Raw genomic sequence first — 15411 nt, 5'->3', positions numbered from 1 at the left:
TAGTCCTTTGCGGCTATAGGATTTTGTGGACAATGCCTACACAAAAGAAAAAGGATAAAAAGGCGAAAGAAAAAAGTGAACCTCAAACCGCCGTCAACATCAAACAGGAACCGGAAGAAATTAAACCTCTTGCCGGATACATCGACGACCGATTGGAGCTTATTCGGCAGGTGTTTTCCTGCGTAAAGCCGAAGGAAATCAAGTACCTCCTGCCGGATTTTCTAGAGGGAAAATCAAACGACGTCATCAAGGAGCGATGCCTGGACGAACTGCTCGGCATTTCCACCAAACGTTTGCGTTCCATCATCAACAACACCAAGTGTCCCACAGACACGGAATCGGAGAACTCCGATGTGGAAAACATAGAAGGTGCGTTCTTTTATTGTGACGAAAAATTTGTGTCGCTGAGTCTACATTTGGTTTACGCTTCATCCTTTTTTTTAGAGCACATTTCTTTGGATGAAATTTCGTCCGATTCCGATGATGATGCCAAACGTTCCGGAAAACGAAATAAGAAAGGTGAGAACTTTAATGCAGCGCTTCAACCAACGGCACGTAACGGAGTTCGATTGTGAAATCGGGTGTTGTTGCAAATCCACTCACAACACAATTTCCAGATCGCAGAAATCTAAACCGCCTGCCATAACTAATGGCAAAGCGGATCGTTGATTCCTGTGACGATATACTTAGCGGTGCGACAATTGGTATTACATATTTTAGCAGCAATAGTTTGTTGGCTTCTTCCGATGTTCGTACGACAACAAAAGCGATTTGGAATAATTCTTGTTTAGACATTGCCATCGGTATCGAACAATCTTCTCCATGACCTATTATGAGTGCACTGGCGTCAGCTTCCCGTGCTGCATAATGAATACACTTAACCAGCTGGTTGTCTTCCGGCGATATGTTGTATGTCGAAACCCTGTCACAATGCAATCGATTTTGATTGAGCTCCTTGAGGAAGCTTTGAACATGGGATAATTTATCAATATCCACAATAATTGTGCTCGCCTCTGGCATTGATGGCGGGATTTGGTCAGCGGTCAATCGAAAAAGGATGGTATTAATCCGAGGTTTTGCTTGCATTAACGTTTGGCCATCGCTTGTGCATAAAGCGTCAAAATGTTCATCTTTGGTATTATTAAATTCATATTTACCATCACAGCTTCCAATAAATTGGATAGATTTTCTATCCATTCCATTTGCAAGCAGAACCTCAAGCATAGCTCGATATGATACACTCGATGTTTTCAAACTGGGAAAAACAACAAACCGAGCGCCTCTTTCTAGAATAGTTTCACATTCCTTCCGAATTCTCGAGAAACATGATTCGGAATCTTCCTCGGAAGTGCTTGATGATGACGGATTCACAATTTCGCAACATGATTCGAATGTTCCACCTTGCAGGATTTTGCACGTTATATGTCCTGGCACAATTCTTTCCACAGTTAGCAGGACTTGGCCCAGCGATAAAACACATCCCACTGTGGGTACGTTCAATCGATTGAAGTTACTCACATACTTAACTTCGTCAAATACTTGATTTTCGTAACGTTCATCTTTAGTTAAAGTTATCATTTGTCCTTCCGTTGCTGTGAAGACATTTATACCGTTTCCAAACTTCACACGTGGCTTCGTATCAATAAGCTCGCATATAACTCCGATGGACACATTCCACGGTTTACAATCCTTAACGTAATTTTCGATGGCTTCATTACACCGGTCGAGCAGTGTTTCCAACTCCGTTGTCGTAAAGAATCCACAACGAATAAAGAAAAAATTTACACCATCTCGCAATGCTTGCTGAAGTGCATCCAAACTCGCATCCAAGTGGACATTCACGGCTATTTTTTGCCAAAGAAAGGCATTGCAACCAATAAACGACGTCATTTCGATTCGTATTTGTCCTTTCTTGCAGGTGACAGCAGCAAACAACCAGACGAAAGAAACGGTGAGGCAAAATGTGAGTAATTGATCAATAGTACTATGCCTACTTGGACACGATTATAATAAATTCTAATTAATTATGAATACATTCAGCCGAAAAAGAAATGACCGTGCTCGAGTTGCTCGAACTGCAAGCACGGGCACGTGCGATTCGTTCTCAGCTTGCCCTGGAACCGGTTACTAAGATAGAAATCGACTCCGAGCACGAAGAAGACGGCCGCCATGGAGACATTGACACGGACGATGAAGCAAAGGGGGTCACGCACCGGCGTACCGCTACGAAGGACGGCTTCGCTGGGTCGAGTGGAGAGAATGGGAAGCAAATGAAACAGGAACAACTCAATCAACAACAACCGCGAAGGGTGCGGTTGAAGAGAAATTTCCGCATCAGACAGGTTGGCGATGATGACGACGGTGACCAGGATACGTCAAGCAATCCGGCTTCGGAGAATGTGCGTGAAAAATCCACCGACAATGTGGTGGAAATTTTTGAACCGACCGCTACAGAACCGGCGGTTGTCGAAGTACGTGAAGAGCAAAAATCTCCCGAAAAGGAAACCGTGCTAGATGAGAGTGAAAAAATGCCCGGAGAAGAAAATCCGGAGGCCGGAAACGAGCAGCTGACGGAAGACACTGCACAAAAAGATGTACAATCGGAAAATGGCGAGGAAACTTCAAAAGAGCCAATTTCACAGAATCCTGCTGAAACCAACCTCAGTCCCAAACGAGACGCAGATCGGGAAAGTTCGCTAGAGGTCATACCGGTCGAGGCCAGCCCTGAAACGCTCTGTATATCTTCCGATTCCGAAGAGGAACGTCTAGCGAAGCAACGGGCTTCCATTTTCGTTCCAAACATTGAGGAACTTGACCGTCAAGCGAAGGAGAAGCCACCACCATCGCCACAGCAATCGGCCGAAGATACTGAGCCGGAAGAAGGCGAAATCTCTGAGGATGAAGCGGTGGTTCCTCCTCCCGCAGAAGAACCATCCACTGTTACCGAAGATCAAAATGAGACAGAAAAAGAAGATCCGAGCACTTCCGCGAACCTTATGGAATCGGATGAAAACCAAGCCAATAACGCCGACGAAGGAAAGGAGGCATCCATCGGCTTAAAGAAAGACGACACATCCACTGAAGTGGTGCAATCGGAAGCAACCGACAAAGAAACCGAAATTCACAACCTTTCCTCCGGCAGTGACGAATCCGATACCGAAAGCGACGGTTCTTCGTCGAGCTCATCCACCGAACAAGAGGAAGACGGCTCAAAGGTGGAACAAACAAAACAGTTGGACACTTCCGCCCAAGACGACGCGGACATTGTGGAAATTCACGATTCCGGCGATGAGAACCTTCTGCTGGAAGAAAAGCCGGTCGAGGAGGAGGAAAAATCGTGGAACTCACGCTGGCTAAAGAGTAACCGCGTGGCCAAAGTTATGGCTGCCTCCCGCCTGGGCAATAAGGTGCGCGAAAAGCTCAAGAAACAGAAGCAGAAACAGCAAGCAGAACAACTGGAGCAGGCGGCCACGGACGCGGCGGAGGCCGCACAACCTTCCCCGAAACCAGCGGAAGCCCCCGTGGTGGCCCCAGAACTGCCGGCAAACGTGGAGGTCGGATCCGTGGAGCACTACCGGGAACTGGTAGCGCAGCAAGAGAGCAAGGACTAAACTAGTTCGAATGCGTTTGTAGAAAAATAAATCTAAGAACAAAAAACCGCAACCCTCTTTCTCTCAATAAATCCAACAATGGTCTAATGGTATCCTATATGAGTCGTTTAATATTTTATTTTCTAAACTAATTGTTCGTCTACGTAGGGAAGGGAAATTGATTTACGTTATAGGAGCGTGAGGCCTAGGCCAAGTTAACACCAATTGCTTGTTTGCCTACTGTTAGGGCAAAGCGCGTCGTTCCCATCCGGTAAGTTATACATTCGGGGCCATATTATCGGCAGGGGCTGGTAGTTTCTGCATAAATAATAGTTAAGTCTAATGGATTAGGAAGAGAGTGAAGGAAACACATAGCATTAGGGCATACATATTACACACATTCACAATCCCTCACGGCGTTTGATCGATAAATACGGGAGGAGGTTGAACCAGCGTCAACCCGGGCCTTTTTTTTCTCGTTTAGGCAAAGTTAAAATTACTAAAGTCCGTCTTCAGCTGGATCGTGGGCTTCTGCTGCTGGGCGGCACTGTTTCGTGCGGCCGCGTTCGCCGCCTCACTCTTGCTCTTTTGCAGGGACGCGTTCATCTGGCTGCGCTTGATGGCCGCCTCTAGCTTGCGCCGGAGCTCCGGTGCCTGCGCCATCAGGGTCTTGAACTCCTGTGGATACTTTGGTCCAATCTTCATCAGCCACTGGATGGCATGGTCGTTCAGTGCGTTCGTGTACTTTGTCGTTGGCTTTGCGCTAATGGAGCCTCCTCGTTGCTGTGGCTGCTGTTGTTTGTCCGGATCGTCCAAATAGTTGATAAGGATCGGGACGAGCAATGTGAGCATTTGAATTCCTAGAACAACAGAAATAGAATTGATAGTAATTTGTCGTTTTGGTTAAACAGGTTATCTTTACACTAATGAAATTAACATCTAGTTCAAGAAGTTACCTTGCATTAATTCTCCTTTTTTGTGTTTTTGTAAGCATGAAACATTAGAAAAATCGTATAAGTTGCGGAAATCCACTTTAATGTTAGTTTATTATTGGGAATTTGTAACGGTTCAAGAAAGTCTCCCAAATAATAAGGTAAGGTTAGGCAAAATGACCTCCTCAAGTGAAAAACATTCATTTCTCGTAATCCATACAATAAAAGTAATCCAAATCTTCACAGACCGTTTGTTAATCCTCTTTCTTCTGCAACCAAAAAAAAAAACGACTTCAACACTTTCAGATTGTTATTAAAATTAATATTTTTAAAAGCATCTTCTTACCACGCGTACATTAAAATATTGGAGCATTTAAATGGCCCAAATAGTGGAGAAGAACGCACTGCGTTAATAATTACTTAATTAGAGTCTTTTTTTTTAATTTGACATTTTTTTTATTTGCGATTCCAACACAAGGTAGTCCTTGTCAAAATATTTAGTTAGATGTGCTTCCACTCCATATCAAAATTTGTTTTGTTGCAGTTAATTTTCAATATGTTTTTCAAAATTAAATGTCGAAAATTAATAATTTGTGTATTGCAGATTCAAATTACGTACAAACATGAGTAAATTATGCTAGGACAGTGCCATATTGAATAAGTTGGGAAAATTTTAAGTGTTTAGCCCAGCATTTACAGCAATGCAATGTTTTTTATTTTTGTCTCCACAGCCAGAATGCAAGGATTGTGAGTTTAATTCTGTTCAGTATTCGTCAAGTACTATATTGAGGTACTGGTTATTGATTGCAATATATTACTTGGCTTGAACTTTCGTAGGGGAGTGTGTTTCGGGCATAATAAGATTTATCCTGTTTTCTCTGTTAAATAGAGCCGTGAAACTGACATAGGATGTGTTAGGCACGGCAATGAACATATTCTATTTTTTCATTTTGTTTTGATTGGAGTGGCTTCTTGTCACATTTTCCCCTATACCGTCAAATCATATTTACATAATTACTGGGAATCGAAAAGTAACATATTTTAAACTAAAAACCTTAACCCAATGAGTTTGACTCAACAGATAGATACGAATGGAATAAAATAAACTTACGATTCTGTGGTTCGGCCAGCGCGATCAACGTTTCCACCGTCGTTACGCCTTCGACCACCAGCGCTAGCTCTTGTTCGTTCGTTGGATTGCGCGCCTGCTCCGAGTAGAGGTGCTCGATCAGCCGTGGTGCCAGTGCGTGGATGTACGGCGTCGACACCTTCAGGTCGGCGTTGGCAAAGATCGATCGCATCGTCTGGACGCACTTCAGGCGTACCGGCAGCGACGCACTCTGAAAGCACTGCCGGAAGTGATTGATGCACGGGTACTGCAAGTTCGGTACCGAAACCACGGCCGACGGTGAGTGCAGCAGAAAGACCGCTATCGCCAGCATCACCGTCACCTCGTCCATCTTCGTTTCCTCGCAGCCCGTCTTCGTGAGGTCGATTATGCGACCGAGCGCACTCTGGAGCAGTTTGCGCCATTCTTCGCCGGACTGCTCGTGCTTCCCGTACCGGTCGGTGGCAAGCGTTCGCAGTAGCTGCACCGCCACCTGCACCACGTTCGTGCCGGCAGTCAGCGACTCGTCGTGCACCGACTTGGTGGCCACCTCCTTGATTACGCCCGTCGTAAGGTACAGGATGGTGGGTAGGATCGAGAGGGCCCCGAGTGGCGAGCAGAGTTTCGGTAGGTCGTTCAAACTCTGGATGGCATTCGCTACCAGCAGACTGTTATCGTCACCGAGCTTGATGAGACCGTGCTGGGCCTGGGCCAGTTGCCGCTGCAGCTGCTCGTTGGCCACGCGTGTACTTTGCGATGGATTCATGTTTGGTATTTGTCTTGCCAGCAGGCATAGGACCACTTCCAGCACGGCGTACACTAACGACTTGCCCGGAAGGATCTCACCCTCTTCACCTCCTTCGCCGAGGTAGTCAACATCGATCGTTCCGCTAGCTTCCTCCGCCGGTTCATCGTTCCCATTTTCTCCCTTCGTCCCTTCCTCCCCCCCACCACCACCACCACTACTGGGGCCGTTTGCAACCATAAGCTTTCTTCGTTCGTCATTTTTCTCCCGCTCCAGACACTCATTGGCCGCGGCGATCGTTTGCTTGAGAATGGAAATGCACAGATACTGAACCTCCACGCTGTCACGCGTCAGGATTAACCGGTGCAGCACGTTACACAGCTCGACCGGTAGAGTTTTGTTCTCCATCAGCATCTCCCGTGACCACTGCGAGTCGAAGATGGTGTACAACGACTGCAGACACGCGATAACGCTGTCCAGCTTTTCGTTCGTCCTCGTACTGCACAGCGCTTCCATGCAGATGCCAAAAATAAGATGGAACCGATCGGCACTTAGGCTACCGTGCGAAATCGTGGGCACCGTCGGTGTTGAGCCCGACTGCCCTCTGCTTCCCGGTGCCGCCAGCGAAGCTACATCGTTCGCGTTCGCTTTGTCTTCCTCCTGCTCCTGGGACAGCCTGTGCTCACCCTTGACGAACCCTTCCGCGTTCAGCCAGAGTGCTGCGGCGTACAGAATCGGTGGCCACGAGATCAGATAGTGCGGTTTCGAAAGGTTCATCGTGTCGTTCGTGTAGAATGCACCACCATCGTGCGGTAGCTGGCTGGCGTACTCGGCCGGGAGGGAAAGCAACGCGTAGTCCTTCAGTGCCGCCAGCCAGTGCTTGGAGAGGTTGTCCAGTTCGGGTTGTACCAGCGAGAGCAAGCTTTCCCCGCGGCTCTCGAAATCACCAAACTCTTCGTCGAACGCGAGACGGTTGAATTCCTTCGGTTGTGCCGTTGACGACGACAGTGATTGGCCACCCGAAACGGTGTGGAGTGTTTTCAGCATCTGACTAGCCGGTGCTGCCCCGTGTCCCACCATTGCCATGATGTATACCTGACCCCAGGCCTTCAGGATGCTCAGCTTCTCCAGCGTTGCCATACTTTCGTTGTAAAGCTGCGTGCTATTGGTGCGGCTGTTCAATTTGCTCAGGTTCGACACCAGCAGCTGATGGACACGGCGCAAATCGTTCAGGTCCCGTGCCACACCGGATCCAATCCACGCGCTACATACCTCGCAAGCGGCCGCGGTCACGTGCGATGGTGTATCCTGCGAGAACGCTGGCCGCAATGCGGCCCCAACCTGCGCCTGGAACTGCTCGAGCAGCAGATGGCCGGGAAATTCCGGCTCTGGGACGTGCGCAAACTTGTCGATGATTTCTTGCAGCGTCTTCAGTCCCTCCAGCCGGAGCTGGTCGGAATCGCTCGTTGCCGCCATAAATGCCATCCGGATTAGGTCGGACAAGTGTAGCACCAGAAAATCGCCCCTCGATTTCGTCATCTGCATCTCCTTCGCAGCGACCAGATCGAAGTGGTTCGAGCTGGCATTCTCGCAGGTGGCGATCACCTTGCGGACACATTCGGCGGCAAAGACACGCGTTGGCCAGCGTGGTTGTACCGCCGGATGGGTCGCCTGGTGGTCTTCTGCGTGGAACTCGATGTTATCATCATCATCATCGTCGTCATCGTCATCGTCGGCATCGTTTCCGTCACCATCGGTAGTGCCGGTTGCTCCATCCTTTCCCGATCCGGAAGCTCCACCAGCTCCGGCTCCTCCTGCCCCTGCGGCACCACTTCCGGTGGGGTTCGAACCACCACCATCTGCCCCAACGGAAGCATCCGATGCCACCGTCAGCACGTTCTTGCACATGCTCAACCACTGCGACAGGTTCTCCGCCGCCAGGATCTGCAGCATCGAGGTGATTGTGTCGTGGATGTTTCGTACCATCTGACTGTCGCTTTCCGTGTCGAGCATTCCGAACAAAACGCCCGGCAGCCCGTAGTCCGAGAGTGCGTACCGATCCTCGTCGCTCACCAGGTTGGCCGCGTGCTCACAAACCTCCTTCGCTTCACGGGTCGTCAGCTGCCGCAAGCACGAGACGGCCGCCTTCCGCAACGTCAAATAGTTACTGCTAAGGTTCTGACACAGATTAGGAACTAGCGACGACAGGTTGACATTTCGTGGAGCGAAGAGGTGTAACTGCTGTAGGCAACCGGTTGCTTCCGCCTGCACGAGCGGATCCGAGTGCGCCTGCATGATGGCCGCCGCACAGAGGAACGACGCGCGTGCGGTTGCTACGGAATTGGAATCACCCTGCAGTTCCGGGCCGATCGTCGTAATCAACGCACTCAGCACCCGACCGATGCACTGGTGTACGTCCACGTGCGACTGCGGAACCGTCAGGAGAAGCTTCAGGGCGAGCGAAAGCGTTGGCTCGACGTACCCTCGGAACATGGGCCCTCCGGAGTCCGCTATCAGTGAGAGGGCGTACAGTGACCACACCTGCACCACGGGGGAACTGCCATCCTGGGCAAGGGCCAGTAGAATCGAAACACTCGTATTCAAATGCTGCGACGAACCCATTCCTCCGACGTACCGATGTAAACATCCAAGCGCCAACGAGTGCCCCGTCCGTGTCACCACATCGCGGGCCGATTTTAACCGATCGAAGCTGGTTTGTGCCAGCTCGGCCGTTACCCGCGAATCGCCGACCACCTGCGCGATACGACCCAAAGCTTCACCGGCCGCACAACGGAGGATCGGATTCGCGCTAGTCAGCGCGTTGATGATCAAGTTCGTGGCACTCTTCCTCACATCGTCCTGTCCGATGGCCGACTTCGTCTCGGTTAGCCCCTTCAAACCGCTGAGTAGCGCAGTAAAGATGTTCATCTGGACCGCCTCCTGGCGGGAGCTTTTGGCGTGCTTAATGCACTCGCCAAAGTGCTCGAGCATCTGCAGACGGTGTTTGTTCGCCACCTTCGGGAAGATCAGCCCAAACAGCGTCACGGACATGTCGATAACGGCCACACCGAGTGGTAGCGGACCCGGACACTGCTCACCGGGGGCGATCGCACGATACAGGCAGCAGGCGTCATGCTCCAGTGCACCGGAACCGGCAGCACTGTTCGGTTGAAGCTGCAAATATTTCAAAATTCTAATCAATATCATTTGCACGCACAGGAGATAGGTTAGGTGTATTTAAATGATTTAAGCACCATAGGAGTGCTGGGTACACTACCACACTCTACGAAAAAATTAAAAGCTCAACAGATTAAACAAGCATCAGTGGGAATGGAGACAAATGAGAATATAAAATGAATGGAATAAATGATTTGCTTTCACGGTAAGTGCACTTTTTCTGATACACATTCAGTTCGTTCCAGTGCAAAGAAGAAAAGACATAAACTGTTATCCCTCACACTCCTTAAGAAAAAATGCAAGGAACTAAAATGGAATATACATCAGGCGCTTGTTATCCACAAAAGAAAACAAAAACATTAGAACTTAGAATTCGATAAAGAAAACCAAACGCAAGAAAGTGAACTTAGTAAAAGTGCTAAAAAGATGAAAACATATTTTATTTAAATTACAAGACGAAAACAAGAATTTAGAAACAAATTATAATTATATAGTTTCAGTCAACTTCACAACTTAAAGATAAAATACATCATTTGATTAGAAGTAAAGAAGCAAATATCTTTGAGTGAAAAGCGATTGAAGTAAACGCATTTTTTAAACAAATAACATTGACTTTGAATATCTAGTCAATCATCAGAAATTACAAAAAGAAAATAAAGAATGATCCAAGGAAAAGGAATAGCATAACTTGAAAAGAAACGCAAATTTCACAAGCTGATGCAAAGTAGAATGGAAGTATGTGCATCGATGCAGTTCGTACAATCAATTCTTCCTCAACGAGAAAAGAGGAAATCATAACGACCTCAAAAATGACAAACTTATTCCTATGGGTTATCATTAATCTGAGAACACCTTTTGCATAAGGTTTCAAATTATTAGAATTGTTTCATTTGTTTTTTTTTTAATGCACAATCCCATAAACTGGTTGTTCTTTTCAGTTGGAATTTTCAGTAAAACAGAAAAAGCGTCCCGGCATGAATGAAAAATACAAAACATTACAAAAATGAAGCAAAACATGGTACTGGTGTCGTGAAACTCTAAATTAACGAAGGTGAAAACGTATGAAGTGATATGGTACGGTAAAATGTGAAATGAAATTTCGGGACAGTCGAAATGTACGTGTTTCAAAAGACTCGTAAAAGCCGGCAGGAGATTTGCAAGCACAAAATGTCACAATATGGGCACTAGGGAAACGTTCCAACTTACGTAGTCACCGTCTGCTTTACGGTTCGGTTCCATCTGGTTTATATTTTGTTCGTACATTATGTTCAAAATATGTATAGGTGTGTGTTTTGTTTTGTGTTTTTGGATGTACACATGCCATTACCGGTCACCACACCACCGTTAGATTGTGTTTTACAAAAGTTACAACGTAACGCAAATAGGGAGCAACAACGGATATGGATGAGAGATAGAAGGAAAAGAACAACATGAATCATTTCAATTCGTACAGTGTATTGCGCAGTTGCTTCACCACCGCTCCCCGCCCTTACGCGGTCCGCTTGGTTCGGTGATATACTCTGCACGCATGGCGTCGTGTATATCTGAGCGAAAACTGCGTGACACGACGCGGAAGGATGGCGCTGGGAAAACACGGCAGACCTATCGAATCCCGCGTCTACACTCACCTGGTCCTCGATTGTGCGATGGTCGGTGTCCTGCAGCCAGGTGCCGAGTATGATCGAATCGTTACCGTGACACATCTGCCGTAGAAAAGAGGTGGTCGTGTTGGCCGGATTTTCCGTCAGCGTGAACTCCGACACGAGCATCCGGAGTAGGTGCGTATAAGACGACTCGAGGGCGGTCGCCGGCAACAGGGAGAGTGTTTCGTACAGCCGCAGTCGTACCATGGCCGTCGGGGCCTTCAGGTGTTGTCCGTAGGTTTTCAACACGGATGTTATGCTAAAACAATAAGAGAAGAAAAGACCATAGGTTTATTATTGCTTTTTTTAGTTTAAAACTTCTGTTAATACAAGTAAATTTAATCAAATTGTGTCTTATCTTTGCGTTACAATATTCAGATACATCAGACAACACTGGAAAGAACGAATCCCAACCAACGTCTAGTAAAGCATGGCTGAAGACGCCCGTTACGGCCAGAAAGAAGAAGAAAGAATAAGATATACATTATGTATAAAAAACGAAAGCCAGACGTCCTTTAATTTAACACGTTTTTAAAGAAGTTTAAAGATACCCAATCGACGATATAAATTCGATACCGAAATTTAACGATGCGCTGAAGGGAGTAACTGTATCGGTAATATGGATAACGGCTATTTTTCGAATCGATTTTAGACTAACCCTCTTGATAAAAACCGCGCAAACTGTTCATTTCTTCATCCGTTATGTTTCTATACCCGGTGCAAAAAAAAGGACAGTAGCCAACCGATTGCTCGCTTAGTTCACTATCGTTGCCTCTACTAATCCTTGGGTATTTTTTTTTCTTATACCATACACAATAACCTTCTCAGTGCTGTCTGATGTTCTGCTTATCTGAATATTGGTAACCGAATAATTTGTTTAAATTGTCTGTTCGTCAACCACCGTGTATGATACTCACTTGATCAGCATGGCCAGCGCACTTTCAATCGGCGTCAGCAGTCGGCGCGTAATATCATCCGTCACTAGCTCCGGACAATGCAGCAGGAAGCTGTGCATTACCGATAATGCCCCAGCGCGGCCCTCAAGCGTGACCTGCCAGGTAAAGGCGTCCCCGCGAGCCTTCTCCGACTCCAGCTCCTTCGTCGAGCGTGGGAACGCGTTGCGCCAAAGTAGAAGCATCCTCGGCAGCAACCCTTTCACCACCGGAACGCCCAGCGTCATGATGCCTCCAATCAGCAACCATCCCGCCTGCGTTCGGTTCAATGACAGGCGACTGTTTTGACTAGCCGTACGGAGCAGCTCTTCGGCCGTGTTAAAGATGACTTTCCCCCGTGTGTGCGGTATGCCGAGTGGAGAATACCGTACCCCACCGAGGACGGCCGCCAGAGCCCCACTGTACCCGGAGATGGCGTCCGGTGAGGTGCGCATCTTTTCGATCGCCTCTATAAACCGATCGATCAGTGGCGTGATCTGGCTCGGTACGGCTACGCAAACGCACCGTAAACACCAGGCCGCCGCCAGCCGAGCGGCCATGCAAGGATGTATGAGCACCGCACAGACGGCATCGATAAAGTTCAGCTGCTGATCGGCCAGAAGGTTTTGGGCCGTCGTACCGAGCAGCAGCACCAAGCTGCCCAGCTCCTGCAGGGCGCACACGAGCAGATGCTGACTGAACAGTGTCTCCTGGTTGGAGTCCTTGGCATTTTCCGGATTGAAATCGATCGAGTTCATCTGCTTGGCGATGAGATGGATCAGCTCTTTGCAGGCGGACGATTGCGCCTTCTCGCCCAGCATCTTCCCGATGACGGAGCGCAGGATAAAGTTGATGCACTTGCGCGAGTACACCGCATCCACGTGCGACGAGGCCGCCTTCGGATTCGCCACCAGATCGAGCACGTGCACCAGAAACGATTGCATGTTGCGTTCCAACCACAACCCGCCCATGGTCTGCACGAACACGACGTACGCGTGTGTAACACCCACCCGTACCTCGCGGTTTACACCCGAACTGCCCTTAATAATCTCCCCGGTACCCTTCAGGAACGACACGCCGCCCCGGAGAAAGCCAGCCATCAGAACGCCGAGCGCCTCGTCCAGCGACACCGGGCGCAGCGATTTCGTGCTCGACGAGGACGCCGTCATGCTGCTAAAGTTACGCAAGCTGCCGTTCTGCGTGCAAGCGATGAGCGTACCGAGCAGTTTGGCCACGGCACACCGTACCTCGTAGTTGCAGCTGTCGAACGCACGGAAGCACAGCGACGCCAAACTTTCCAGCTCGGTCGTGTACAGGAACGGTGCGTGCTTCGTCATCTCCAGCAGGCAGTTGGAGGCCGCCACGCGGACCGCCATCACGCGATCGGTCAGGCAGTACCGGACCGCCTTGTAGATGTCCTTGTGCACGTTCGAGATGGCCGAACCCATGCCGGCGCACACCTTCTCCAGCGTCATCATGATTTCGATGCGCGACTGCGATTCGGCGTTCTTGAGCGATTTCAGCAGGATCTGTACCGTTTCCTCGTACGATCGGCCCATCATGCGGCCGAGCTTCTCGTACATGCAGCCCACCACGCAGGTCGCTGCCAACCGCGTCGGCAGGTAGCTGGGCGAGTCATCCTTGTTCTTCAGTATGTCGTTGCACTTGTTCACCGTCTCGAACAGCAGGAATGTGTCGCCGACCGAGAAGAGGGTGGCCAGGCAGCGAGCTATGAGCTTACGCGTCGGTGGCCCCGGTGCCCCCTGGATGTGCTGGGTCAGCTGCTCCACCAGCTTCTTCTGGCAGCCCTTGATGTCGGATTTTTGCGCCGCCACCAGCACCTTGTCCAGGAAGCGCAACCACTCGAAGATGAACACCGGTCGCTTCTGCTCGGGAAGCTGCGCGAGGGCTGCCTCGTTCAGCGTGAGACTGTGCGAAAGCTCCATCCTGGCGGTCTGTTCCGCTTCCTCTTCCTCCTCGTTGTATCCGTCACACGGATTCGCTTCCGTTGACTGCAACTGTGGGAAGTGCTTCAACGATGATGTCGCAGCGTCGCGAATATATCTATAACGAAAAACAAATAGCATTTGAATATTTTTGTTCGCGTAAAAACAAGTACAAAAAAGTAAAGACCGAATTATAAATTTAAAATGTTAAACATATAAATCGTTTTCCCCATCTTTTTTGAATTTATGACAATGCACTATCGCATTTATCGATCCACATTTTACGTTTACAAGGTATTTAAATGACTTTAAATAATCGCAACAAATTTACTAAACTTTTTTTCAATTTTGCATTCATTTTACGTTTATAGATAAAATCGTTCTTGGAAAATATACTTAATAAAGTGGTTATCACTTGATTATTATTTCCCAGAACATAACGGGCAACTTTAATCAAGGAGTATCGTCTAGAGGAGTGTATCTTCTAGAGCTGTGTGTGAGTCACAACTCTCTTCATGTTGCAATTACATTTTCCAATTAAATAGTCTCAGTGTTTTTCATAAACACAAAAAAAAATTAAATGTTCTATCCCTTGATCATATTACAAAAGCATATGTTACAGTTCTTGTACATAAATACACAATTGGAAAACATATTCTATTGCACGCTGCTCGTAAACCATCATCAACAAAACCGCATGATAAACGTAATTTATAACATATTTTATTCGAACTGCAAAGCATGTCTTCACGCTCAACAAGAGACGTTCCTGCCGGTAGACCAGTGAGTTCTCGTCTCTAGTTTCCCACCCGTATCACTCGAACCGTTGAAGCCATATAGGGCGATTAGTGTCCAACAACTTTCCTTATATCGCCCGCGTGGTCAACAGGCAACCTCCACGTCACTCGAACGCCGTTCAGCCATCGGTCTCCAAACAGTGACCTCATCAGCTCAATGCTACGCCACCACCTAATGGGGGCGTTCTGTTTTTCAAGGTAATGGTCAACGGGGTTCCGCAGAAGGAAAGAAAAAAGAACCCAAAGTCGGTGAGAATGCTGCTACCATTCCACCGGCACCCTCCGAGTTTCTAAGTCCATTTAAATGGTGGGCCTCCAAATCTAATCTCCTCTCCATGGTTGCGTGAAAACTGCCCACCACCCCCGCCGGTGACAAATTGGACGAAATAAAATATGTGGAATGAAACGACGCCAAGCGTCCGACGAATGACGGACTGGCTAGGAGATGAGAAACGACGAAGACTGGATCGTATCCCATTTCACCCGGTGCCCTCCTCTGGTGGTGCCGGACCAAAAGGTGAGCTGACCGGACGAACGAACA

At 48.3% G+C, this 15411-nt stretch overlaps 2 protein-coding genes across 5 annotated transcripts; one reads left to right on the top strand and one right to left on the bottom strand.

Annotated features, from left to right (window-relative positions):
• LOC131286741 (protein starmaker) lies at window positions 1-3611 on the top strand. Its single transcript, XM_058315736.1, has 4 exons — window positions 1-369; window positions 445-519; window positions 1919-1963; window positions 2041-3611. The coding sequence occupies exons 1-4, from the start codon at window positions 33-35 to the stop codon at window positions 3609-3611; spliced, it is 2028 nt and encodes a 675-aa protein (XP_058171719.1). The 5' UTR covers window positions 1-32.
• Window positions 3612-4055: 444 nt separating this feature from the next.
• On the bottom strand, window positions 4056-14111 carry LOC131289027 (HEAT repeat-containing protein 5B). 4 transcript variants are annotated; one of them, XM_058318223.1, is made up of 7 exons: window positions 12113-14111; window positions 11181-11454; window positions 10759-10791; window positions 8232-9549; window positions 6594-8183; window positions 5630-6488; window positions 4056-4467 (listed from the first exon to the last, which is right to left on the bottom strand). In XM_058318223.1, the coding sequence occupies exons 1-7, from the start codon at window positions 14071-14073 to the stop codon at window positions 4071-4073; spliced, it is 6432 nt and encodes a 2143-aa protein (XP_058174206.1). In that variant the 5' UTR covers window positions 14074-14111; the 3' UTR covers window positions 4056-4070. The 4 variants fall into 4 exon arrangements, with proteins under 4 accessions (XP_058174206.1, XP_058174204.1, XP_058174205.1 ...); XM_058318221.1 differs by having other exon boundaries at window positions 4056-4450; window positions 5634-6488; XM_058318222.1 differs by lacking the exon at window positions 10759-10791.
• Window positions 14112-15411: the final 1300 nt, after the last annotated feature.

Source organism: Anopheles ziemanni, chromosome 3 (genome assembly GCF_943734765.1).
Source record: "Anopheles ziemanni chromosome 3, idAnoZiCoDA_A2_x.2, whole genome shotgun sequence".
Classification (NCBI taxonomy): Eukaryota; Metazoa; Arthropoda; class Insecta; order Diptera; family Culicidae; genus Anopheles; species Anopheles ziemanni.
This window is presented reverse-complemented; position numbering and strand designations above follow the sequence as displayed.

Bases quoted from the DNA above. Each gene is read 5' to 3' on its own strand.
- LOC131286741 (XM_058315736.1), top strand. From the start codon at position 33: ATGCCTACACAAAAGAAAAAGGATAAAAAGGCGAAAGAAAAAAGTGAA. The intron at 370-444 runs GTGCGTTCTTTT...CCTTTTTTTTAG, and splicing joins CGATGTGGAAAACATAGAAG to AGCACATTTCTTTGGATGAA. The intron at 520-1,918 runs GTGAGAACTTTA...CCTTTCTTGCAG, and splicing joins CGGAAAACGAAATAAGAAAG to GTGACAGCAGCAAACAACCA.
- LOC131289027 (XM_058318223.1), bottom strand. From the start codon at position 14,073: ATGGAGCTTTCGCACAGTCTCACGCTGAACGAGGCAGCCCTCGCGCAG. The intron at 10,792-11,180 runs GTGAGTGTAGAC...AATATAAACCAG, and splicing joins ATCGCACAATCGAGGACCAG to ATGGAACCGAACCGTAAAGC. The intron at 6,489-6,593 runs GTGGTGGTGGTG...ACCTCGGCGAAG, and splicing joins GGTTGCAAACGGCCCCAGTA to GAGGTGAAGAGGGTGAGATC.